At 40.9% G+C, this 25,988-nt stretch overlaps 2 protein-coding genes across 2 annotated transcripts; both read right to left on the bottom strand.

Moving 5' to 3' along the window:
* Window positions 1-1,833: 1,833 nt before the first annotated feature.
* On the bottom strand, window positions 1,834-12,694 carry LOC108051559 (ankyrin repeat and SAM domain-containing protein 1A). The gene is made up of 12 exons (XM_017133694.2): window positions 12,398-12,694; window positions 9,315-10,206; window positions 8,643-8,961; window positions 7,994-8,445; window positions 7,718-7,940; window positions 5,971-6,967; window positions 5,694-5,905; window positions 4,715-5,005; window positions 4,492-4,654; window positions 3,871-4,032; window positions 3,623-3,754; window positions 1,834-3,562 (listed from the first exon to the last, which is right to left on the bottom strand). The coding sequence occupies exons 2-12, from the start codon at window positions 10,192-10,194 to the stop codon at window positions 3,419-3,421; spliced, it is 3,975 nt and encodes a 1,324-aa protein (XP_016989183.2). The 5' UTR covers window positions 10,195-10,206; window positions 12,398-12,694; the 3' UTR covers window positions 1,834-3,418.
* Window positions 12,695-18,649: 5,955 nt separating this feature from the next.
* On the bottom strand, window positions 18,650-19,811 carry LOC108051525 (papilin). The gene is made up of 3 exons (XM_017133656.2): window positions 19,643-19,811; window positions 19,063-19,200; window positions 18,650-19,009 (listed from the first exon to the last, which is right to left on the bottom strand). The coding sequence occupies exons 1-3, from the start codon at window positions 19,809-19,811 to the stop codon at window positions 18,723-18,725; spliced, it is 594 nt and encodes a 197-aa protein (XP_016989145.2). The 3' UTR covers window positions 18,650-18,722.
* Between the last annotated feature and the right edge of the window lie 6,177 nt (window positions 19,812-25,988).

Below are 25,988 nucleotides of genomic sequence, written 5' to 3'. Positions count from 1 at the left end.
TATGGGTTTTATTTTTGCCCAATCAATTCGACATATTAAATTTCATAAGGATCGGCCGACTATATCCTATAGCTGCCATATAACGGATTGATCGGAAATGAAATAACTTTGGTGTTTTTAAAGTTAGGAAGGTGGGATTATGAGTATTAAAAATGCATCATATGAATAATTTTGGAGAATATAATTTGCAGAATATTCTGCAAGGGTATTTCAACTTCGGCTCCGCCCGAAGTTAGCTCCTTTCTTGTTTTGGTTCAACTCGTAGCCGGCGCTCAGGAATGAAAGAAGGCCGGAACAAGCAGTGGAAAGCTTTTCTCCAGCTTGGAGCACTTTGGCGGAAATAAAGTACACCAGCGCCAAACACACACTCCCACAGGGGCGGAACTTGAGTTTGTCAAGGGCTGGGCAAATATTCGTTGCTTGCTGGCAATTTAACCAGGCCAACAGCATTTGGCAGTGGCGAAATGAAAGCTCGCCTGTAAAGTTTGTTTGCCGCGTATTTTTTCTTTCTTTTTACTCTGCTGTGGGCTTTATTGTGCGCCGTTAGAGGCATAAATCACCGATGAGGGGGCAAAGTGGGCAAGTTTACAGGTTGACTCGTCGCTCGTACGCAAAAAGCACATTACCAGAATGGCAATCGCAATCGCAACTGCAATGGCAATGGCAATGGCAATGGCCAATAGCGAAATCAAAGAATAAAGTCACGCAATTTCAATTACAAATAAACGCACCGACGGAGAAATGGCCAATGAGGGGATCCTGATGCTGACTGCACATATATCCATGGCAATAGCCATAATAAAAATAATAATAATGAAATTGTGATAAGCTGCGCGCCACAAATTGCACGCGAGTGAGACGGAGAGACAATAATTTAAACCGTTAAGCGCAAGATGAGGCATCAAATGCAGCCGCCCAGAGATGAAAGCGTGACACGACTTGGGGTAGAAAGATAATGCCAAAGATCGGTTTTCACAAAATTGTTATATTTATTCTAAGTATACCACAGTTAGGATTCCGTGGGATAAAGATATTGATATATTAATTTGGCTCAAAAATCAAAAGCTTGTTACTAGCACGAAGATCTTTTTCATAAAATATTTCAGAAATGAATTAAGATTTATTGGGACAGCAAACAACTATTAACTATCGTTATTAGAAACAAACTCACCGCGCCTATATACTTGATATTTTACGAAAATTGTCTGCTTTTAAGTTGTTGGTGGAAACTCCTTAAAAGATTTATAAATATAGATATATCAGAAATATTGTAAGGTTATTTCAGATGAGTACAAATAAATGAGGTGCAAATTATATCAGTAACATTATTTTAAATTATAAAGCACAATTTTCAAATATAGTTAATTTAAGTCTCAATAATTACTATTAAGTAGCATTATTTTTTTCCGTGTCATTATCACGACGCTCCTCTTTGAGGTCCGATGTGAAGCTCACGTTCAGCTCGTTCAAGACGTCGTCATTCTGGCTGCCTTGAATCTTCGCCAATCCTATCGGATGTCTGCCCCCATTTGATGCTGGCGCTCTTTGTGGCCAACAACATTAGGCTCGAGCTGTTGGCTAGTGCCAATTAATATTCGCATGATCAAATGGTTAACGCATTTAGCCGTAAAAAAAACCAACAAGACATCGCGCCGCTTCGCAAACCGGCTCACATTAAATTCGCATTTACGCGTTTGCCTTTGTGTTACTGATCGAGGTTTCCCCCTGGCCAATCCTTGTCTTATCCCTGTGGGAAAGTGGGCTTTAATTGACATTAAGAGGCGTTTAAATAACCGCCTGACCCCTCAAAACAAAATTAGAAACAACATGTAGTCTCAGTTAATTATTTATTTATTTAGTATTTATTTCCTTCAGTTTCAGTTTTCGCTCATTCTTTTCTTTGGATAAACACTTAAAAATGTGGAATTTGTGTTGTCACAACTTTGCAATCCGTCGTATATATTGGTTTTATTAAATTTCTTTAGTTATGGGCTAGGCTGGTTGAGTACGACTTTGTATATATAGTTTAATAAAATTGATTTATTTTCCGTGTGCGTGTCTATGGCATAACAAACTGCTGCCCAGAGAAAATGGATTAAGATGAGTTTAATTTGTAATTATCTTCGATTTTGTATTGAGTAGGTAGGTACTTAATGGAATCTGTTGTACCACAAGCAGGCTAACATTTAAAGCGTTCGCATACATCGATAGAGAAGGGTCGAGAATACGCATCGTTAAAGTCTAAACTCAATCAAATATTCTACGTAAACCAAGTTAAAACAAAAAAAGCTATAACAACAAGGCCTGGCCTTAAACAAAATACATTTTACAATCGAATAAATATGTGTAATGTTATTTGATAAATGCTTACGTAACAACTAAGGGACTAGTTAAAAGTCATTTTAAAAATTTGTAAAACATTGTCAAAAACATATTTAAAATTAGGCTGACTCGTCACATCGATGCAGTCAATTCATTTTTACGATTTTGTAAGCTTTCAGTTGCTTATAACTTGATGCGTTGTCTGTCCTTTGATTTGATTCGATTCGCTTAAATATTCAATTAAAAATTATATAACAACACGCATACATATTAATATTAGAGTTAGTCGTATGTATATATGTATAATATATAGTAAATGTGATTAGCCAATAGGTTATAGATTTTCATGAATGCGGGATATGATTTTGCATTGCTCTTTTTCGTTAATTTAATTCTTTGCCTTTAGCATTCAACATTAATAAAATTTGTAATAAGCCAATATATTTTAATTTCTTCCCTCGTACGCCAAATGTGATTTTCTTTCTTTTTCTTTATCTGTTAAAATTTGCTAAAACATTTTCATTTACTATTGTTTTATATCGTCAAGCTTGATTTGGTTTACCACATAAATGCAATACCTCAATATGTATGTGGAATAGGGATGCAATTGTTACCCCTGAAAAATGGTCTAATGATAATTCCCTTTTGCAAAATGATCTAATTATAAAGTCGATTGGAAAGGAAAGCTTTCTGTCCTATTTGGAAGTTGTGAGCTCTAATAAAGCCTTCATTGTTGTTTGGTGCATTTCTCTTAATTGGAAAAAATTGTGCCTTTTGTTGATTGTGAGTCTTTTTGTTCGTTTCGTTTTGTAGTTTGTTCTTTGGCCATTCAAATAGTTAAATAATTAAAAAAACCCCCGCTCGTATAAAAGTCAAATGCGCAAGGACTACAAACTACCAGTTGCCTTACAAAAATTCCCTCTCACTACAACTTGAACAGAGCCCCATAATTGGTGAGGCAAAATAGTTTGGCGCATAGGCTGCGACTTCGACTGTGACTGCGACTGTGACTGTGACTGCGACCGAGACTGTGACCTGGCCTGAGTGGTGCCGGTGGTGTCGGCGGTGGTTGCATTCCTGGGGCCAGGTCCTGGCTCTATTTCCCGCCACAATACTCGCCCTGCAGCATTCCATTGTCGAGGAGCAGAGCCGGCGTGGTGGAGATTCCATCGCGCAGCGCCAGTTGGTAGGCCACCTCGAAGGCCTGGCCCAGAGTCAGGATTATTTCGCTGGCAAGATCCTGGATGGGTTAAGAATGATATAACGCCACATTCCTTTGCAATATATAAGCCGAACTCACTGTGCTTTGTACCAGGAACACATGGCAGTAATGCAGGTCCTGCTCCTTGGTTATATAGGCAAAATGCCTCAGGTCCTCCGAGTCCTGGCAAGCGCAATTTATATTCTGAATCTCGTGTTCGCAAATAGTGCGCTGCAAATTATATAACATAATACAGTGTTATTTATAAAAAATTCTAAATTGATCCTGATTTTGGTAAAGACAATAGATTATGTATTATAAATGATTTTTTATCTTAGACCCCTTACCTTACTGCCCACGTCGATAAACTCCACTCCACGATGACAAATGGCCAGCGAGAGTGGTGACCCCGATTTGCCTTCCCCTTCAGCTGAGGATTTCAGCTTTTGTATGGACTTCTTAGTGGACTCTGTACCACGTAGTTCTTTCACAACCGTTGAGCCGAGGTACTGTCAATTGAAGAGGAGACCAATATAAGATTTATCCAATTTAGAAACAAATGAGAATGTTAAAAAAGGTTTGATATTATTTGTGTTGTTAAATTTTAAGGTAATAATTAACAGTATTAATATTATTAGTCAGTCAAAATCAGTGAAAGTACTTTATGAAATTTATGGCCATTAATTACAGTTGAAAATAATGTTGATTTGAAACCTTTTGCCAAATCTACTCTAAAGTCCTTGCTTTTCAAAAATAAATCAATAAATTTTCAAAGACAAACCATTTAATTATTTTTAAATAAACAGCTACTGCTGTTAGGTTGTTAAAGCATTCTCTAGCATCCGTTAAAGCTTAAATATTCGCGTTTATGAGAATACATAAATCTTTGAAGCCTTGTCTTGAGTTATTGAATTATTAACGGATTTTTAATTGGTATTTTAAAAGGAGTAACTGCAATATGAACTTACCTGAACCTCGTAATTGATGTGCTCGTTGAGCAAAGTCAGCGCCGAGTGGCGCCATTCGGTGGTCCGTAGATTGGCCGGAAGGCCGAGCAGAAGCTCCGAAGGAGCCCGTATTTGCAGAGCGGCTGTCTTTCTAGCTGGTGGAGCCGGAGGTGGTGGTGCGGGTCTTAAAAGCATAGATCATACTTAATATTGAAAAATATCTATCTAAATGACTATATCTTACCGACTCTTGCGATAGCCCGTGATGGAATTGCGGTGATGCACGGGATTGCCGGGTATCCTTGGTGGAACCTCCCTGGTCGTTCCGTTGCCATTCGTTGTCAGCTGATTGGTTTCATTATTCTCGCCCAGCGGCGTCTTCTGCGACTTGGAGTCACTGTCGCGCATTTGGCGGATATAGGCCAGCGATTGCAGAATGCGCCTTCGGTGGCCCAGTTTGTTGATCTCCAGCACTGTCTGCAGCTCCACATCCCACACTCCACACACGCTCTCAATGGTGTTGTAAAGATGCTTGCTAAAAAGATATCAAAATGTAGGGGTTTTCAATTTTAAAACAAGAGAGAACGCTATAGTCGGGTGCCCCGACTATCAGATACCCGTTACTCAGGTAAAGGGGTAGGAGATGGAGATAGAAACTTGATCACGCATAACTTTTTAACGAATGGTCCGATTTGAAAAATTTCTTCACATTTCGATAGGTATTGATAAACACAATAAAACTGCGTTTTACTTTTCCGAAATATTTAAATTTTTAAAATCGTATATAAGCGATTGTGGGCGTTAAAGGGGCGTGGCACCTTTTGAAACAAACTTGCGCTGCGTAGGAACTCCTAGAATCTGCATGCAAAATGCCAATCTTCTAGCTTTTATAGTTTCCGAGATCTCAGCGTTCATACGGACGGACAGACAGACGGACAGACAGACGGACAGACAGACGGACAGACGGACATGGCTATATCGACTCGGCTAGTGACCCTGATCAAGAATATATATACTTTATAGGGTCGGAAAAGCTTCCTTCTAGCTGTTACATACTTTTGCACGAATACAATATACCCTTTTACTCTACGAGTAACGGGTATAACTAGTTTAATGAGGGAACTAACACAATAACTATTTTTATGAAGGAACATTCAATTCCTTAATTATTGATCTAACTTTTTTCCAAGCAAAGATATTTGTCTAATTTAAAAGCAACTCACTTGAAGAACTCCAGGTACTCCGGCAGGGCTATGGTATTCAGCCACTGCTGCAGGGTGGCCACTCCCTTCGCCTTGTTCTCCTGCTGCGTCTTGAGCGGCACTTGCGGCTGGAACTCCGCCGGCGGCAAACTCTGTACAAAACGCAAAAGCTTAGCTGCATCCCGCTCCGGAATGTGCAGCAGCGGAATATCCGGCTCCTCAAAGACATTGTGCTGAGAAAGAAACCCACAAAATAAGTTCCTTTTTACACCAATTAAGTCTCGATCAAAGGACATACCACAAACTTGTAGTTATCATAGCCGTTCTCGAACAGCATCCGCTCCAGATGAAGCAACCCGGCGGTTCGAAGGCGAGTGGCCAGTTCCCTTCGCTCGTTGGGCACCTCCATGTCCTCAAAGTCCAACTCGATGTCGTGGGTGGGCGTGATGCTGGTGTTCAGGATTCCACTTCCAAAATTCTCGATAATCTCGGAGATCTTCTTGCGCGCCTCTTCGGCATTAAAGGGACTCAGAAGATTTATGGAATTTCGAGCTGCTGAGTTACCACTTCCGGGAGATTTTGCTGGTGATTTTGCAGGCGATTTGCCAGGAGATTTATTGGGGGACTTAGAGGGTGATCTTGGCGGCTTGACTACTATTTCCCCAGAGGAATTTCCATTGGGCTCCACCGGTTGATTGGTTGGCGTGGTTGGCGGCTTTACGAATTTTCTCTCCGGCACCGCCGGCTTGATGGGAATGGGAGGACGCACTCTTGGCAGAGTTTGCTGCGGTTTGCCCTCCTCCTCACGGATTTTCAGCTGCACCTCACTCGACTCCTTGACCTGCTGGGAGGCACCCTTCAGCAGACCGGCGAATGGAACATCGCTCACAAACTCCTCCACATAGTCCGTGGAATGGGAGAGGCTGTGATCCGAGCACGAGATGCTGGAGCTCAGGGATCCGGACGAGGGAGCCGGACAACGGGGTACCACTGTCACCGTATCGTCGTAATCGTAGCCCGGCGTACTCAGCGTGGGCAGCAGCTTCGATGGCGAGGAACCCGTTTCGATCATCAGCTGCTGGGCCGCCTGCAGCTGGAGCAGGGCGGACCGCCGCTTGTACTCCTGGCTGAGCGGTCGGATCCGCTCGTGGATGGTCCGCTCCGCTTGGCTGGAGCTCGGCGGCGGATGGTCCGGCGTCGGTGGCTGCTTGTAATGGGTGGGGCTGCTCGGGATCTGCTGCTTCGCCTCGCAGTTCTCGTCGCCACCGTTGGATTTGGCAGCCACATTTGCACCACTGAAATGTTGTGAAATACTTGATTAGGACCGATTGAATACTTTATATTTCTGACTATAAAACTGATCAAATTGTTTTATATAAATTGGTAATACACCTTTCTTTAAAAAAAACTTTATTTGCCTACTCCAAAATTATACATCTAAATAATTAAATAGTGATTTGCGTTTGCCATTTAATATCTGATTTGACATTTGAGTTCTTTTTTAGAAGCATTAAACTACAACTGACTAGCAATTACTTAAAGCCAATTTTAATTTTGCATTAAGATATATATTAAGTTGCGCAACATACTTTTTATAGTGATTTTTAATTTGGGTCACCTAGTCGTTATTTTGATGGCGTTAAAATTTATATGATCATTACGTTACGTTGAAAGGCATTTAAGTACAATCCTAATTAACATTTTTACTACTACTACTAAACTGTTGGGCATCATAAAAAGTTCGTGATTTTAAAACAAGCATCACCTTAAACAAACATTACATTACGATTCCGTTTAGTTTTGGCGTTAAGCTTCTTTCAACGGGAAGAAAACGAGTATTTTTTAATAATAAACAAGTTCTTACAAATTTTATACTAGGATTATAAAGCTTAATACTAAGATTTATATTTAAAATTGTAATTTTTAAAACCAAGTTATCTATCATTAGTAAATATATTTAGAATAGCCTCATATATTTAAGTTTAATTTTAATACCTTTCACTTCCTATACTATTTAATTATATTTTTTAATAATGTATGCATACCTGCTGTTCCTATTGCGCTTGAGTTTTCGATTCGGATTGTACGACTTGAGAGTAGCACTTTCTGCTGACTTAAGTAGTTCCTTGGACAACTTGGTGGTGGCACTTCGAGGAGCTGGAATAGGCCTCTTCATGGAGTTGGTAGCCGGGGAATCCCCACTAGAATTGGGCACACTCGTCTCACTGTTCAGTTCCGAGCTGCTGCACTGGCGGTCCAACATATCATCTGTAAATATAACTATTAGATGGGTTCGATTTGTAACTACTTGAGATACTTACTACTGGAACTGAGGCTCATTTCGCCGGCGATGGCGGATCGAGTACTCTGCCTGGCACTGGCATAAAGACGATCGTTTCGCTGTCGTTCCCGCAACTGTGTCTCATCGAAGCTCATACCGCCAACACTACCATGGCTCTGATGGGAATACGGACTGTCGCTAGTCTGCTGCCGGCGCACCTGGTTTTGACCTTGGCCATGTCCGTGGCTCTGACTCTGGCTCTGACTGGATGGGGAGCTGTAGCTGAACTGTTGGCCAGAACCGGCGTGAGTGGGCGAAACGGAAAGGTTGCGCCTCGGGGGCTTTTTGGGTGGTCCGGCCGGGGCGAATGTGCTCATCTGCATGGGTTGGCCAAGGCCGCCAGTGGAGCAGCGGGATCGGGGCGATACGGAGGCCGGCTCGAAGCTGCTCAGCGATGAGGAGGGGCTCACACTATAGCCACCGCCCATGTCACTAGTTTTGAGGGTTACAAATTGAGGAGAATTACAAAATTGGTTAAAATCTATACATTAAACTAAAAATATCATATTCAATTCACTAGTTTGAAAAGTAATTGCTACATTTTAAAATTTTAAAGCCACAAATGCTGAAGTGAATTTTGGAAATTATTTGCTTAATAAAAAGGAATTGTTTTATTTTCGTTAACATACTTCTGACTATGCAGCGGTGAATGTGCGTTGAGGTCCTGGTAAAAGCGATCCTCCGGCTGGAGGGCACTATCCAAGGATTTTCCTCCGTTGTAGGGACCACCGTTTCCGGCACTCAGCCGCTGTTTACTGTAACCGGATTGTTGCATGGAGTGCGAGTGGTTCAGCAAGTGGTTGTTGGAGTTGAAATGGTAGTGATTGCTGTGGGACTGCTGCTGCTGTGAATGGTGTTTGTTTTGGCCACGCCCCGAGTTTGGTGGCCCTGAGTGTTGCCTGTAGATCACCTCATCGCCCTCGTCGGTGTCCATTTGGTTACGGAAGTCTGCAGGAAAGAAAAAAATGAATTATTTACCCAGACAAATGTATAGAAAATATCCTAAAAAAATATACTACTTTAATTGAGAAAATACAATTTAAACTGTACTCATGCTTTACCATATTTTCAATCTTGCAATTATTAAAGTCTACAGCAGAAGTTTATTTTAAGACCTGCGGTTATCTCTGACTCACTGTACATATATTTGTTTACAAATTGGGTCACGATTATATATTTCATTGCTTCGATAAATGGTATTACTGCACTTTAAATATAACTAATATTAATTTAACATATGATGTAACATTCACAAATATATTAAAGCAATACCACAGGTTCTAAAGATTACGCATACGTACTGTTGATCACAGCCACAATGTGTTTGGTGACATGCGGTGGAAATTCGCGCAGAATATCCAGAGCTGTGCGTCCTTCGTTGTCGGTGGCCGCCAAATTGATGCCAGCTTTCAGTAGAGTCCTGACCACATTCTCCTTGCCGCAAAGAGCTGCCTCATGCAGGGCAGTTCCAGAGGGAGTTAGCAAATTCACACTAACTCCTGCGGTCAAAAGGACCTCCACCACGCTTTTGTGGCCATTGCGACTGGCCAAATGAAGACAGGTGTGCGGGAAAATGGCTCTACTCGGGGATGCCGGCGATGAGGGTGATGGTGTACCCCGTTCCAAGGCCTCAGTTCCCAGATGGGCTATCAATTCCGGATGGGCACGTATCAGCATTTGAACCGCTTGCAGGCGACCATATTGTGCGGCCAAATCCAGAGGGGTTTCTCCCCGGGAATTACGCATATTGGGATCCGCATCATGATGCAACAGCAGGGCCAGAGCTCCCGTGTGTCCATGCTGGGCGGCGCAATGCAGCGGTGTTTCCTGCTCGATTGTCTGCAGATTGGCACTGGCCGGTCGATAGGGATGTGTGAGGAGCAGCCGCACAATCTCCGTCTCTCCTGCCCAGGCGGCCAAGTGCAGTGGCGAAGATCCCCGCGAGTCTGGAAGATTTGGAGAGGCCTCGTGCGCCAGCAACAACCGCACTATGTCCTCGTGTCCATTGAGGCAGGCATGATGCAAGGCTGAGTAACCACCACTGTCCTGGACATTTACGCCAGTGCCACGACGCAGGCTTGCCAACGGTCCTGCCCTCTTGGCCTTCTGGCTAAGGACCTTCTCGATGTGCGAGATGTTGCCATTGCGCGCCGCCTCCAGGAACTCCTGATCCTTGCCCATTGTCAAAAGAGGCTGCAGCGAACAAGGTAAGAGAAATTTTACATATTTTACATTTTAAAACATTAATGATAAATATATAATTATAGTTAAGTTACTAAGTTTGGAATATTCCTACTGAAGTACTGAGTTTTTAAATAATCTTTGTGATACAAGATTAAGAAGTCTAATTTTTATGGAATAATCACGCAGTCAATTTTAAAAGAAATTACTAAGAACAACGTCAGACTTTTTAGGTCGAAAAGGATGTTTTCTTCCTGTGTGCTAATGGGTTTCCATTAATGGACTTCCCTGCACTCCTTATCGCTCCAAGACAAGCCTTAACCGTTGGAAGGGGAGGGGACTTGTCTGTCTGCGAGCCCTGAGTTGATTTGCTGCAAATGAATTATGACTGTCAAGTGTGCTTCATTAAAACGCCTTCGGCTTTGAAGCTTCGTAGGCCTTTGCGGGTCGCCTATTCTCCTCTTATCCCTATTGACTTTTAGCCCGTCTTTCCATTTAATCCGACCACCCAGACACCCATTTACGCGCAGCTCTCAATCAGCACAGGGGTTGCCATTAAAAAAATTGCACAATAAGGTGGGAGGTTGGAGGAGATGGTGGGTTCTGGGGTGAAAGTATGGTGGGTCAGAGGGTGTCGAGTGGAGCTTTGCTCCTGATGAAGTGCTTCTCACGCGCTGGAATATCTTCGAGTATTTTTGATATGTACGTGACACATTCCACAAAGAAACCATGGGACAGAAATTTTGTTTCGTGATATAACAGCAGAGAGATGCAGCTAAAGTCAGTAATATCTAGAGCTGATGTGACAGTGGAAAAATTGACAGAAGTTCTGAGAGAAGAAGAATTTAAAAATATTTCTAATTTTATATTTTAAGTTAATAAAATATTTAGGAAGTTGAAGATAAGTAATTATTAAGTGTATGAATCGGTGGAGGGGAAAGTGTGTTTTGATTGGACCATTTTGAGTTGTTATTAAGTGAATCAATACGAGAACTCCCACTTAAACAAAGAATGCTGGTATATATTTATAATAATTATTTTTTTTCCATTCTTTTACTTGTTTTTTCATGGAATGCTGATATTAATAACTGGGAACACCACAATTACAAGATAATAATTTGTTTTTATGGTCAGCTTTCAAGTGTATTCTATTTGTACCGAGATCAGTTAGCACAATGACTGATGCGTCAGTAAACAAGTTACACAGTTTTTGCAATATGTGAAATGTGATATACGGATAGGAATCAGTCACTTGTTGAATGATCAGTTGACTATGGGGAAATAGTCCAGATAATAACTCAATATTATGCCCATGGTCCTGACTTTAAGGGGAATGGTATATAAAACGATAAAGCACGTTGTAAGCGCCTAAAAGCGGTCTGCATTCCACTTTTGAATACTTCAATGAGATAAATACACGACGGCAACAGATAATCACCTGCTTACACACACTCTCGCACACGGTTTTACACACACTCACACTGGTGCATGTATCGTTTATCATACTACATACTATAAAATTCAACAAAAGGTAGGTTAGGCACATCCTTGGGGGCAAGGAAAGGGTCTGGAGAGTGGACGAGAGAGTCCGTGAGAGAGTTGCAAGGAGTGCGCCTGCTCTGCCGCGCCCACCACCAACTTCTGCCCGAACCCCCGCCCCCAATCGTTAGCCCCCAAAGTCCTTACCCAATCCCCAGTACCCCGCCGTACTCCTTTCCGCCCCCAAAGCTATTCATAATTTTTCGCCTGCAAAACTCTGAGGCGTGTCAGCAAAACGGCAAGGGGAGTACGGGGGGCTTATTACTGGGGATGCGTTTAGGCCAGGCCCAAAAGAAAGGCAACGGAAATTGAGCCACATTATAAAAACGGCTTGACACCAGCCACAACAACAAAACAGAAGCCAACACATTGCCAATTGGCAGCAGAGATTGTGCAGTTCCTAAGCCATAATTGGGTCAAAGGATGTTGACCCTAGGCAAAGCTGGCCCAAAGCCCAGACCAGTATTTGTATTTCTCTAACTGAAAACCGTTTGTCTGGCAAATTATTTCCTGTCTCTGAGTTTAGTCCCCTTTATACAAGTAATTTTAAAGGGGTTTCAAACAAATTTGTTATTGACATGTCGCCCCTAGTGCACTTAAAAGGCGTGTACTTTTGTACTTCCATATACACACACATTTTCTACAGCACAATTTTCGCTTTTACCTTTTGTGCGCTTAGTTTATTTGGGATGTCTTTGCACGACTCTATATGTAAAGCACTTCCGTTGGTGGGCGGACTTTCTTCGTTGATTGAATAAAACTCATTTGATTCCGCTGCGATTTATGACCCGTCGTCGCATCAACCTCGCACATCTTCTCTAGCACATTTTTCCCACCGCCAGAGATTCCGATTTGGATTCCGTCTGCGATTCCGATTCCGATGCCGTCTCCGTCTCCGATTTTGATTCCGATTTTCTGTACTCCGCCCGATAGCGACTCTCGCATGCGACTGACTGACTGAATGACTGCCTGAGTTCGGGGCCCCGGGGTCTGCGTTAGTTCCTCCGTAATATTTCCCAGATACCATGCCATTACCACTGGGCACTCTCTCTCCGCCGTGCGCTGTGCACTTTGCTCTGTATCCGACGAAAGTTTTTCTCCGACTTTTTCTCTGTTTATGCGCTGGGCAACAATACAATTTCAGCGCTTTCACTTGATTGTTTTGCTTCTCACAATGCGGGCGAAAGAGCGGAGAAAATTTCTTCGAAAAATATAGAGAGACAGTGCTTTATGAGAGAACAAATACATTTTTGTTTGTTGTTTATCGGGGCGATAATACGCTTTTGTTTACGTATTTTGATGTGCGAAACTGACAAACGCACAGTCGGAAGAAGAGAGCGTATATGTATTGGAGTATACACGTATCTCTCGAGAGAGCAGAGTGTATTATAAATAGTTGCAATCATTGTCCAAGAATGCAGCATATAAGGGAACACGCCTTTAAATAAATAAATGTTCCTTCGCTGAAATGCATCGGATTGAGTTACCGATCGGCTCGATCACTTGATTAATGATCTGTGCAAGGAATGCCTCCGACAAATGGGCGAATGGCTCTGGTTTATATCTCTAACAGATCTTGAGGCGCCGCGATTAGGGGAGTATTTAGCCTTGTGTAAACAGAAGCTATTAGATAAGTGGGACAGTGGTTCTTAGAAATTATCTTAAAGTACTTGCTAAAAAACTGAACAGATCAAACAAACTATTGTGAGTACTGTCGGATTATTTTTTTCACTTAAATACATATTTAAGTTTTGATACGAGATAATTAAAATCTCACTTCCATTCTTCTGATTTTAAATAATTGTTTTTCCATAGTCTTTCGATCTTAATAGCTAATATTTGATAAAGATTTTTTAAGATTAAGATTGTGTATCACCCTTAACTAGTTTTAATAAAAGACAAGATGTTGCGACATTTATACAAAGCCGGTTCTATAAAATATTTTATATTAAATGAAGTATTCACCAACCTTTATTTGCCTTTGTATATATCACTTGGGTGAAATAAAACGACGGAAGGTTAAAAACCTGTTTAAAAATTTTATTTTAAATGTCTCTTTTTACAGTCATATAAGGTTTCAAATTAATTGTATACTTTTCATGCTTTATAATTTTGTGAACAAAAAAGTATTTATTTGACTTTCCCATTTGCTATGCGAACAATTTCCTATGCCGAAATGTGACTAGTTCCCACAGTTATCTGCTCATATTTCGCAGTGCTTACAAAATTTCAAAAACCCAACTCAACTGAAATTTCTCACGTAGTCGTTTCCCGGCTATCCACTGAACACCAGAAAAAAACTTACAATTGTAACTACTCATGTAGTAAACAAAATATGAGTAACTTTTTGTGAAATCCCTTTCTCTGGCGCCCTTCAGCTCGTCACTTGTTGTTGTTACTGAGCTTTCGCTAGCATTTTGCTCGCTCTTCGAATATCACGCATGCGCCCTGTTGAGCTTTCTTATCACACCTTTGTTGTGGGTTAAAGCTTAGTTTTTTGTTTGGCTGAGTTAAGCTTTCCCCATCAGCTGTTTTGATAAGAGCCAGCGGTTAACACCTTGGTGACCCACTTGGTTACAACTATACGGAACATGAAACAGGGAAAACTTGATTTTTTGGAAATTCATTGTAAACAAGACAAAATAATACAACACAAATTTTCTTTAGAAACTAATTTTCATTTCACCCATTAGAAAGTTACATTTTATTATTTTCCCAGGAGTAAGTACCTTTGTTTCGAGTTAAAGCTTCGTTTAAGATTGACTGGCCCAAAGCTTCGTCCATCATCTGTTTTGATAAGCGGCAGCGCTTAACCCCTTGGTGACCGTTTCGTCCGTGATCGTTGTGCAATGACTGGGACATGAGTTATGGCTACATATCTCTATGGCTCGCCCGACTGCCAACGTGACTCACTTGGTCAGCCCCAAACCTCTATTTTGTGGGCGGACACATGCGGCGAGTTGTTGTGGCATGCCACATTCGCACACAGGCAAATAAACTTGGCCGCAAACAAATAAAATAGACAGACGGCCAACACCTACGACTGGTCCAACGACCCACCGCATGAGTTTTCATACTCAATTGCCGCAAATGCCACAAATATGTGTAATTGACTTGAAAACAAGAAAGGAAAGCTAACTTCGGGCGGAGCCGAAGTTGAAATACCCTTGCAGAATATTCTGCAAATTATATTCTCCAAAATTATTCATATGATGCATTTTTAATACTCATAAAAAATCCCACCTTCCTAACTTTAAAAACACCAAAGTTATTTCATTTCCGATCAATCAGTTATATGGCAGCTATAGGATATAGTCGGCCGATCCTTATGAAATTTAATATGTCGAATTGATTGGGCAAAAATAAAACCCATAGAAAATCCCAACTTCCTAACTTTACAAACACCAAAGTTATGGCATTTCCGATCAATCAGTTATATGGCAGCTATAAGATATAGTCGGCCGATCCTTATGAAATTTGGTAGGTCGGATTGATTGGCCAAATATAAAACCCATAGAAAATCCAAACTTCCTAACTTTACAAACACCAAAGTTATTGCATTTCCGATCAATCAGTTATATGGCAGCTATAGGATATAGTCGGCCGATCCTTATGAAATTTGGTAGGTCGGATTGATTAGCCAAATATAAAACACATAGAAAATCCCAGCTTCCTAACTTTACAAACAGCAGAGTTATGGCATTTCCGATCGTTCAGTTATATGGCAGCTATAGGATATAGTCGGCCGATCCCGGCCGTTCCGACTTATATACTGCGCAAAGGAAAGAAGGTGTGTCAAAGTTTCAACTCGATAGCTTTAAAACTGAGAGACTAGTTTGCGTAGAAACAGACAGACGGACAGACGGACAGACGGACAGACGGACAGACGGACGACGGACAGACGGACAGACGGACAGACGGACAGACGGACATGGCTATATCAACTCAGGAGGTGATCCTGATCAAGAATATATATACTTTATAGGGTCGGAGATGTCTCCTTCACTGCGTTGCACACTTTTGACCAAAATTATAATACCCTCTGCAAGGGTATAACAAGAAAGGAAAGCTAACTTCGGGCGGAGCCGAAGTTGAAATACCCTTGCAGAATATTCTGCAAATTATATTCTCCAAAATTATTCATATGATGCATTTTTAATACTCATAAAAAATCCCACCTTCCTAACTTTAAAAACACCAAAGTTATTTCATTTCCGATCAATCAGTTATATGGCAGCTATAGGATATAGTCGGCCGATCCTTATGAAATTTAATATGTCGAATTGATTGGGCAAAAATAAAACCCATAGAAAATCCCAACTTCCTAACTTTACAAACACCAAAGTTATGGCATTTCCGATCAATCAGTTATATGGCAGCTATAAGATATAGTCGGCCGATCCTTATGAAATTTGGTAGGTCGGATTGATTGGCCAAATATAAAACCCATAGAAAATCCAAACTTCCTAACTTTACAAACACCAAAGTTATTGCATTTCCGATCAATCAGTTATATGGCAGCTATAGGATATAGTCGGCCGATCCTTATGAAATTTGGTAGGTCGGATTGATTAGCCAAATATAAAACACATAGAAAATCCCAGCTTCCTAACTTTACAAACAGCAGAGTTATGGCATTTCCGATCGTTCAGTTATATGGCAGCTATAGGATATAGTCGGCCGATCCCGGCCGTTCCGACTTATATACTGCGTGCAAAGGAAAGAAGGGTGTGTGCAAAGTTTCAACTCGATAGCTTTAAAACTGAGAGACTAGTTTGCGTAGAAACAGACAGACGGACAGACGGACAGACGGACAGACGGACAGACGGACAGACGGACAGACGGACAGACGGACAGACGGACAGACGGACATGGCTATATCAACTCAGGAGGTGATCCTGATCAAGAATATATATACTTTATAGGGTCGGAGATGCCTCCTTCACTGCGTTGCACACTTTTGACCAAAATTATAATACCCTCTGCAAGGGTATAAAAATGAGCCAAGCAAATCAATCCGCACACAGTCGTTCCGTCGGCTGCCCCTCGTCCGTCCGCAGTCCATTTTCGACCTCAAGTGCAGCGCGTGAACTCATTCTCATTCGCTGGCCAGCAGAGCGCGCCACGCTCCGATCGGCTTACACCTAAAAAAATATTCAATTCCCCTTATAAATTGATATAATTAATTGTTTGTGTCTTTTAAAAGATTATCCTAATATTAAGATACAAAAAAATTACCTATAATAATTTCTTTTATATTTATTATATGTTTTTAAAAAAGTTTTTAGCTTAATATATAATAAACCTAAAATTTGTTTGGATAATGAAGATACCAATTATTTCAAAAATCTGTTTTTGCTTTTTATTCAGAATTAATTTAGAAATTTTGTAATAAAATAAAATCATCTTAAAATATCATTAAATTATTTTAAAGTTTGTTTTAAATAGGAGTTTTAAAAACTACTTTGAAGTCTACTTATTTGTAAGACAACTAAACTTATTTGTGTAGCTTTTTATAAGAAAACAACTATCTTTATTAATTTTTATTAGGACGAATACAAGATATATTTAATGGATTTAAAATTATTTGTTTTTTGCCAGTGTATAACGGCTTAGGTCAGCTCCGCTCGCTTGCTGTGTGATTGATGAATGTTGCATATTTCGGACGCCGTTGGCTGCCACCATTGTGTGGCATTAATGAGACACCGGCCATTTGTTTTGCCATTTTTTCGCCATTGCTGCCTGACAATAAACCGAATTTTGGTTGCCTTACAAATTGAGAACTGTTCGTTTCTATTGTACACTCCCCCCTTTGGATGCACATTTTTTTATTATTTCCCTCGTTGTCTGTGATCGTTTCAATTGTGGAAATCGTAACGTTTTATGGTTATTGTAACACATCGACTTTGCAACAATTAGAGGCGCATTATGTGGGCTTTGAATATTTTCGGATCTTGGGATTTAGTGTCTGCGATAGAAGAGCAGAGTGCCGGGCTTATAGCGGAACTGTTTATTACCATAAATAATTGTCAACGCCAGCCGAGAAACGTCAACTGATATACTGTCATGCCCTGATCTCGGTTTGGGTTCGGTCTGTGCATTTGGCTCGGTATTCATTTCAGCTAACTGCACACTTGAAAGGCCCAGAGCCGCCGACCGATCTGCGATGACTACGCCGCACCCTGACGTCACTTTTGGGTGGGTGCAGCAGCAGCAGCAGCAACATCAACATCAACTGCAACAACTTATGACTACATGGTGCCACATAGTGTTAGCTGCCCCGTATTCGTATCTCTGCCCTGCATTGTTCATAATAAAGTCATTAGAATGTTCGAGTATCGTGCGCTTTTGAGGCGTTAATGGTTTAGTTCCGCTGCATTGAATGCGCGACTTGCGGTCGCTCAACTTCCGCATAGAACAAATTGGTTGGGAATTGGGCATTAGCCATGCACTAATATAGCGCAACGCTGATCGTTGATATCGGCATGGGGTGGGGTCCTGAAAATGTACAAATTTATGAATGCACTTAGAGCCATAAATAACTGCATTAACCTAGGCTTTGTCATTAAATCAATTCCTGAAGCCGATTTGATTAAGATAATCTTATTTTTTTTTTCAAACGAAAAGCCAGAAGGTGTGCTGCTAAAAAGTACTTCACTTTATATTTTTCTTAAATAAAGCTAGCTTATTTAATAAATTAAATCATTTCAATAATTGAATATTAAATCGTTTAAGAATATATTTACTATAATTAATTTACCATAAGTTACTTTAAGTTGATATAAGTTATAATGGGCATAACGTAATTGGATAAAGTTTATTTTCGAGTTCTGAAATATTTTCTATATATTGTAAAGTTACGATTATTTTGTTATTTCTCCATCATAATTCTTTTTTAAATCATATTTGGCCCCAATACTGTAAACTGAATTATACCTATTTTTATTATATGACATATTTAAGGTAATAGATTTGTAAAAAACCCAAATCTAGCCATTTATTCTACCGATACCCCGTAAACGGCTCAGTTTTCTTTTATCTATTTGAATCGCTTCCGTGGCGTCTTCATCTTCATAATAGTCCGGTTCGGAAACGGTAACCCTTTTTCGAACCACAAAACACGTGTTCCGACATTGGCTATCAGTGGCAAACCGATTCGGATTCCCACCGCATCCGCTGTAGATGTATTCGGTGCATCTATTGGTCATCAGGTTGTAGCCGAAAACCTTGATGAACTTTTTGCACGTTCCGTAACTGGGTGTAAATAGGCATCTCTCTGCGAAATTAACGATTAAGTAATTCTGATGTATTCTGGTTAACCTTGGCTACCCTGCAGGATATCGAATCCTCCTATCCTTGTTAGACGTCTTACATGTATAGTTGGAGTCGTACCACGCTTACATTCAACGGTTCGACAGAAAAATCCGCAGAGCAACACCAAGAAGGTAACCCACATAACTACGACTTCTGTTACCAAATGGATTTGATTTTGAGGAATTGGAAAAATTAATATTAGGACCGTCAGCGAAACCAATTCGATTTTGATGCACATTAAATAAATAATTAAATATTTCCACAACCGTGTATTGAGAACGTTTGCTTGATTAGCTTGACAATTTATTTGTCATTTATTCTGTCACTTGAGATATTTTAGTTGGCTTAGGTCGATGAATCTATCTTTCTGTAGCAATCACACTAAAAAACACTTAATTTTTTACAAGAGCTGACTGATTTTTATTGCGATACTTTTATGTGATCTTATCCAAACTAATCAACCGCTTCCACACATAAAAAAAATCCTATAAATCACAAATTATTTACAGTGTAATGACAGTAAACAAGGCGCTTCTTCTGATTGGAAACTAATTTCGTTCTCACAGAACGTCAGCCCAAAATGATGACGCTGAACCGAAGTGAACCGAGCCGAACTGATTGAAGTGCAGCTCAAATTGAAAGATTGAGTGCCCGGTCGTCCAGTCTTTTTGCCAGTCCATCCAGGTGTCCATGGGTCCACGGGTCCATCTGTCCCCCTGTTCACTGGTCCATTCGTCCAGCAGTACCTCTGTCCACTGGTCCATTGGTTCATCTGTATGTTGGCAAGTATGGCAAGCCAAGGGGCAGGCAGCCTGTGTCAGTCAGCCTGGTGGCAGACAAAATGTTGCTAACGATGCTGCTGGCTTTTGGGCCAACTCTCCGGGCTATCTCGTGTCATTGTCGCACGACTCACGACGGTGATAAATAATCATCAGTCAGTCAGTCAGCGGAGCAGTCAAGTGCCTGCTCCTGCTTTTCAGTGCCTCTAATTAAGCTCCGCTGCAATTGCACGTACTTGTAATTGCATAAAGGGTAACGGTATTAGATCCCTCGGACGAGGCCGTGCCCATCGATTCGGGATTACTATATGTACTTCTGGTTATTATCGCCATCGCCGGATGGCTGTTTTTGGTAGCTGCACTCGCGACTGATAGCACAACTTGGCAATGACATTTCAATGCATTTATGATGTTTATCTCCACGTTGCGAGGTTGCCCCGAAGTTAGAAGGAGCAGTCTTAGAGATACCAATGCCAATTGTCAAGTGGCCAAAGCCGAGGTCGGAAGGCGAAAAGGGGGAGAGCTCTTGGGCTTTCGCTGCACTGATTTAGATAAATTGCGCACGTTTTCTAAGGCAGGGCCGGGCATTAAAGTCCGTTGTTATCAAAACAACTTCATCAACGACTCATTGATCTTGCGGTCAGGTTCATTTCGTATATTTTCTCCGTTGGCCAGCTTAATTGGCCAACGGTGATGGCCGTTTGATAGGCCCCCATAAGCAGTTTTTAATTAGGACCGGCCCCTTAACAAAGGATGCCGAATTCGATGGCAATTTCAATGCCGCGGACCAGCTGCAAAAGCCTAAGAAATCCGCGCTCATAACTCACTCAACTGGCTTTGATTTATTTGGGGCATGGCCGAATTAGCATACAATTAGAGCAAATGCGCAGCTTATGCAATTTATGAAATATTTATGCCGGCCCAGGGATATTTCCCTAGCATTATGCAAATTGTTGGGGCTACAATGTAACTCTGGTATCCGTATTTAAAATTATCCGTAAACCAGCCTTCGATGGCCACATAAATATATAGTTTTTCCTTTTGGCTTTTTTTCTGCTATTTATTTATTATTATTATTGTTTTTTTTGGGAAAGTTTACTGCTACACAGCGGGCATTTTGGTGACCGTTAAATGCCATTAACCAGACGATACCGCGGCATTGGCAGTGGCATTGTTGTTGACCGCTTGCCGTTCGGCGGCAGCCGCACAAGAAAATGAAGCAGGTGCGCAATTGTCAATTTTCCTGCTTGCTGGCCACCGAAGGATGGGGAGCGAGTGAGATGGCGGCAGCCACAACAAAGAAAACAATCAATGCGAAGGAAAACTAAATAAATTCGAGGGGCATAACGAAGGTTCAATGCCCTTGTCTTATTAAAAATTAAGTTTAAACTTGACCTAGCAATAAAAGTAGCTTTTTTAGTTATTTTTTTTACATTTAGATTGCAGAATTTATTACTTAATTCAAGATAATACATATGGTAATGTCATTGGATTATAACTTGGATTATATATTATTGAAAAACGTAATGCTAGTGAAATTACTTTAAAAAGTGTCGTTTAAAGACAATTTCATTAATATTAATGGAAAGTAAAGCCTTTAAACTTAACAATACATAATTGGAAATGAATAACCAGACATTAATAATTTTATTTATTTGACTTACAAACTTTTTAAATCTGATTTTCAGCTATTTCCATATAGACAATTGCTCAAAATTAAAAAAATATAAAAAAAGAATTAATCATTTGAATGTTTTCATAAGCGAAGTGTAATAAAACTTATCACGACAACCTTTAAATAGAAAAGGTTACTTTTGTATTATTTAAAAATTTCCAAGTATAAGGAAATGTCTATCGGATAGTTGGTTCTCAATAGCAAGTCCCTTTTTAACCATAAATGTTTTGATTTTTCATTTTTAGACCTTGAGTAAGAGTAGCAACCTCAAAGTTGAAAACAGCCACAAAATGCAATACCCAGTGCAGGCTTTAGGGTATTTAGCCAACTTGGTTTGTCTCATTTTTTGTATATTTTCTACACAGTTTTTCTTTTTATCAGTTGCATATCGGCTTGACGCAGACATAGTAAGTAGCTTTTGTTGCTGCTTTTCCTGCTGCTGCTGCTGCTGGTGCGGCAGCCGGCTGTGATTATTATGATTGTCCAGTGAAGCATGGAGGATGGCTGTGGTGGAGCCGGCTTTGGGGTATTGTCATGATTTATGGCCTTTTCCTAGAGAGCCATCAAAAGAGTGAGCGAGAGATCTGATCCGCGGCGCTTGTTCTACGATCTGTTGCTCGGAGATATCTCTATATGTGGCTCACATGTGTCCGAGATGTGCTGGCCAATAATAATAATAATAATTTGCTTGATTTATGGTTCGGTTTTGTGACACCAATTTGGCATGTGCCCCCCAGACCGAACGATGTCACCTCGGGGGATGCAGATTCATCTGCGAAAAACTCAAGTCAAGTGGGGTTTTTTCTATCTCTAAAAACGAAAGCAACAAAGTAAGCTTAAGAGATCTATGAGAAATTGGCCATATTTAAGCTGTCATTGGAGTGATATCCCATCCGTGGCAATCTGGTTAATTATGAACAAATTCTTTCATTATAAACAAAAGTAACAAACGCTCTTAAGTCGGCGCTTATTGTCAGCTTTCTATGTCAACATTTCAGGGGGATCTCGAAAACGAGCAAAAAGCTGGCGAAAAGCAGGCAAAACGCACATACATATGCCATAAAAATATCAAATATAATTGCGTGTGTCGTGCCACTTGAGAAGCTGTCGCGTTTTCTAAGCGCTTTTTCACAATGCTCGTTATCGCAATGTCACCGATAAATTCCAATTCCCCAGCCCGTAATTTATGTTGACGCAGGCTTATGACGCAAATCGAGAAATGTTAACATCTGACGTGGATGGGGTATGCAACTCCTCAGCCTGCGGCCGACAAATCGACAAATCTATTCGGTTCCCAGTGCCTTGCATTCATTGGCATTAGCATTGGACTCAACTAATTTCCGCTGCATGCTAATTAAAAATGCCTTTGGCAACTTGGTCGCCCCATGACTCCGGGCAATTTGCACGGCTGCCGCATCGATGGCGGTGTTCCATCTACAAGGAGAACGAGAGGGACAAGTGGCTCCACTGAACGAACAAATATGTAACATTTTTTTAATAAATTTGTAAACACAAGGTTAGTTTTAGGAGAAGAACATACTAGAAATGACATCCGTTTTCTGATCTGAAAACCGGAAATCCTATGTTGTAGAAATGTATAACCTCTGGAATATAAGGACATATAAAAAGAAATTTATATTATAATAAATAATACATTGTTGTAATATAAACAACCATATGAAATTCACTTTTAAATATCAATATTTTTACATCTCCATCATAGAAAACTTCTACTCCGCTTTGAAATACTACCCGTTAGACTTTCAAAGCTCTTTTAACTAAATCACTTGAGGATTTTGTGACACTTTGTTGGGTATTTATGTTACAGCCAAGTTGAAAGTGATCTGGTTTTTGTTTTTCTGAGTGGGCTGGTTCTAGGAAGGCACATGCTCTGGAGCTGTCCCCTGGCACAGACCATTTCGTTATGGTTTAAATGAGCAATTTAACAAGCAGACAGCACCGGCTGCCCTGCCACATAATGCGGCAAATGCTCCACGTTGCAGTTGCAGTTGCCGCTGCTGTTGCTGTTGCTGTTGCTGCTGCTCCATGTGGAGTAAGAGATCAAAGATAGAAATCTCGGCAAGAAGCGGCAGACAGTGGCAGCCGGGCTGAGCTGGCGAACCACTGCCGGCGGCTCCATCGGTTAGGGTTATTGCTTGTTGTTGTCGTCGACTTAATAGCGGCGCTTGCCCCTTGTTGTTATTGCTGCACTTGAAATTGAATCTGAAGGAAAATCGTGCACATTCTGAGGCGACACCGAGATGCGGAAACGGCAGCACAACAAGCACAGAAGCCGTTAGTTAAACTGCTGCTGCTGCTGCTGCCGCCGGCCAGCGTCCAAGTGCAGCTGCAATCCCGATTCAGTTGCAGTTGCAGTTGCAATACTCCCTTCGACCGCTGGCTGTCATAAAAGCTGGCCGGGATATTTTTGAGGCATATTAATTATTTCGTTTTTTTTTTGTTTTTTTGTATCAGCCTTTTGTTGTCGCTGTTGTCGATGTTGTTGCTGCTGCTGTTGCCGCCGTGTTGCTGGTGTTGTTGCTCGTGAGGATGTGCTTGGGCTGGGCCCGCAGCTGCCCGCCAGCGATTTTTGACAGAGATTTTTGCCTTTTTTTTTTTTGCTGGCCCGAATCGTGGTTTCGGCCATAGAGCAAAAAGCCCCGGCCAGCACCAGCAATGAAATTTTTTCGTACATGTTATTGTCCATGTCCCAGGTTCAGGTCCGCCGTTGTTGCCAAAGCCAAAACCACCGCCACCCATGGCGGGTTCAATCGGGTTTCGTTACAGTTTTACTATAAGCTCTACATTGTTGATCCGCTGCACGGAAAAAAATGAGTGTGATTAGGTGCTGTACTTTAATATTTAACAAATCATGCTTAAACTAAAACATTCTTAAGCACTTTTATTAATTTTCTTTATAAACTAATAAAAATTTATAAACTTAAGTTATTTAAAACATGAAGGAGCGGCAATGGGAATCGAACTCGGGTTTTACACGGAAATTTGTGTCTATAGCATCATTTATAAAATTTTTTTTAAATTTAATTATGTATCTGAAGCTGTTTCTTAAAGTGTAAAGGAGGAGAAGGGTTGGGTACGGTCTGTCTAGTTGTCTTTTAGCGTTTGGCATTTTCAATTTCATGTTTTGTTGCCGCTGCTGTTGCCGTTGCCGTTCGTATTGCTGGATTTCTTTGAAGCACGATAAGCATTTCTCTTGAATTCGCTTCGTTGAGGGCGTGTGCGACCAAAAAGAAAAAAAAAACACAAGAAAAAACCAAACGAAAAAATCACAGTTACATCAAATTGTTAATTCGTTTCATTTTGCACTGTCTACGAATCGGCGATTCCAGCATCTCAGCAACTATTATGGTTGCTACCGTTGCTCCGAGCAACAAAACAGCAACATCAACCGGCGGTGAGGTCAATTGAAATAGTGCAGAAAATCAATTGACAACGTTTTCTGTCGCCGTTGTTGCTGTTGCTGGTGCCCCTTGTTGTTCGGGCTATTTCCCCAACTTGTTGCCACCGAATTCGTTCTGGCCTGGATTAAAAAAACCGAAAGCATTTCAATTGTCGCATTAACGATGGTCGATCTATTAGCCAGAGCCTGACAAGATGATTGGAAGGGAAAAGTATGTGGATCACGCCCACATCTTGCTCTATTTTTAAATTGGAGTAATTGCACTTGACAGTATTGCATGTCATCTAAATGACTTCCTGGGAATGTTGCCTTTGGTATGACAAATGCATGATAATTAAATGTGATCTATTACCAATTTCAATAAGGAAGTTAAGTTGAATGAAGCTATTTTTCAAGGTTTCAGTGTTAGTTCCTAAGCTATAATATTCGTTAAAGAAGTAAAAAGAATGTATTTTTTTCAGGTTTTCAAGGAAAATCTAAAAGTCCTTGAATAACCTTAAGTAAACATGTTACTAAGTCTATTTGGAACCTCGTGGAACTGGAAAACCCACAAAGAAATCTAATCCTCGGATCTCGCATAGCTCCGTGTCACCATATCCATCGGAACTCTAAAAGAAGATCCGATAACCTAGTCAAATTAAATGCAGAAGATACACACATGCGGATTCAATTAATTTCCTTAAAGCCATTAACATTCTGATCGGTTGCTGCTGATAAAATACACTTTCAACATCGTCTGGATATTGCTGTGCTCAATCAGTCAGGTTGGGCCTGAGTCTGTGATCCCAGTGGAGATTCAGCTTTTCCCATGGCCAAAACCCAGTTTGCACAGCCCGCCCACTCTTGCCACCGTTTTGGCCATGAAAGCTGGCCGTGGAGGTTATTGTTTTTGCTGTTTTCCTCCTGCCATTGACTAAATTATGAGCGAGTAAAATTTGCCGCTGACTAAATGGAAGCCGGCAGATGTGCCACGAATTTTTCTCATAAATAAGGCAAACGTGTGTGTACGGAACAGAGAGAAATTGGCGAAAGAAAGCGAGGCAATAGCTGATGGCCAAAACCACCA

The sequence above is a fragment of the Drosophila rhopaloa genome, unplaced genomic scaffold (assembly GCF_018152115.1).
Source record: "Drosophila rhopaloa isolate 14029-0021.01 unplaced genomic scaffold, ASM1815211v1 contig_178, whole genome shotgun sequence".
In the NCBI taxonomy this organism is placed as follows: domain Eukaryota; kingdom Metazoa; phylum Arthropoda; class Insecta; order Diptera; family Drosophilidae; genus Drosophila; species Drosophila rhopaloa.
Note: the sequence above shows the minus strand (reverse complement) of the source record. Positions and strands in the feature narration are given on the sequence as shown.

Coding starts and splice junctions, on each gene's coding strand:
- LOC108051559 (XM_017133694.2), bottom strand. CDS start 10,194: ATGGGCAAGGATCAGGAGTTCCTGGAGGCGGCGCGCAATGGCAACATC. Junction 5,006..5,693: donor GAGTACCTGGAGTTCTTCAA/GTGAGTTGCTTT, acceptor ATATCTTTTTAG/CAAGCATCTTTACAACACCA. Junction 3,755..3,870: donor TTATCGACGTGGGCAGTAAG/GTAAGGGGTCTA, acceptor TATAATTTGCAG/CGCACTATTTGCGAACACGA.
- LOC108051525 (XM_017133656.2), bottom strand. CDS start 19,811: ATGGACCAGTGGACAGAGGTACTGCTGGACGAATGGACCAGTGAACAG. Junction 19,201..19,642: donor GTTCGGCTCGGTTCACTTCG/GTTCAGCGTCAT, acceptor ATTTGGTAACAG/AAGTCGTAGTTATGTGGGTT. Junction 19,010..19,062: donor AGGATTCGATATCCTGCAGG/GTAGCCAAGGTT, acceptor TTAATTTCGCAG/AGAGATGCCTATTTACACCC.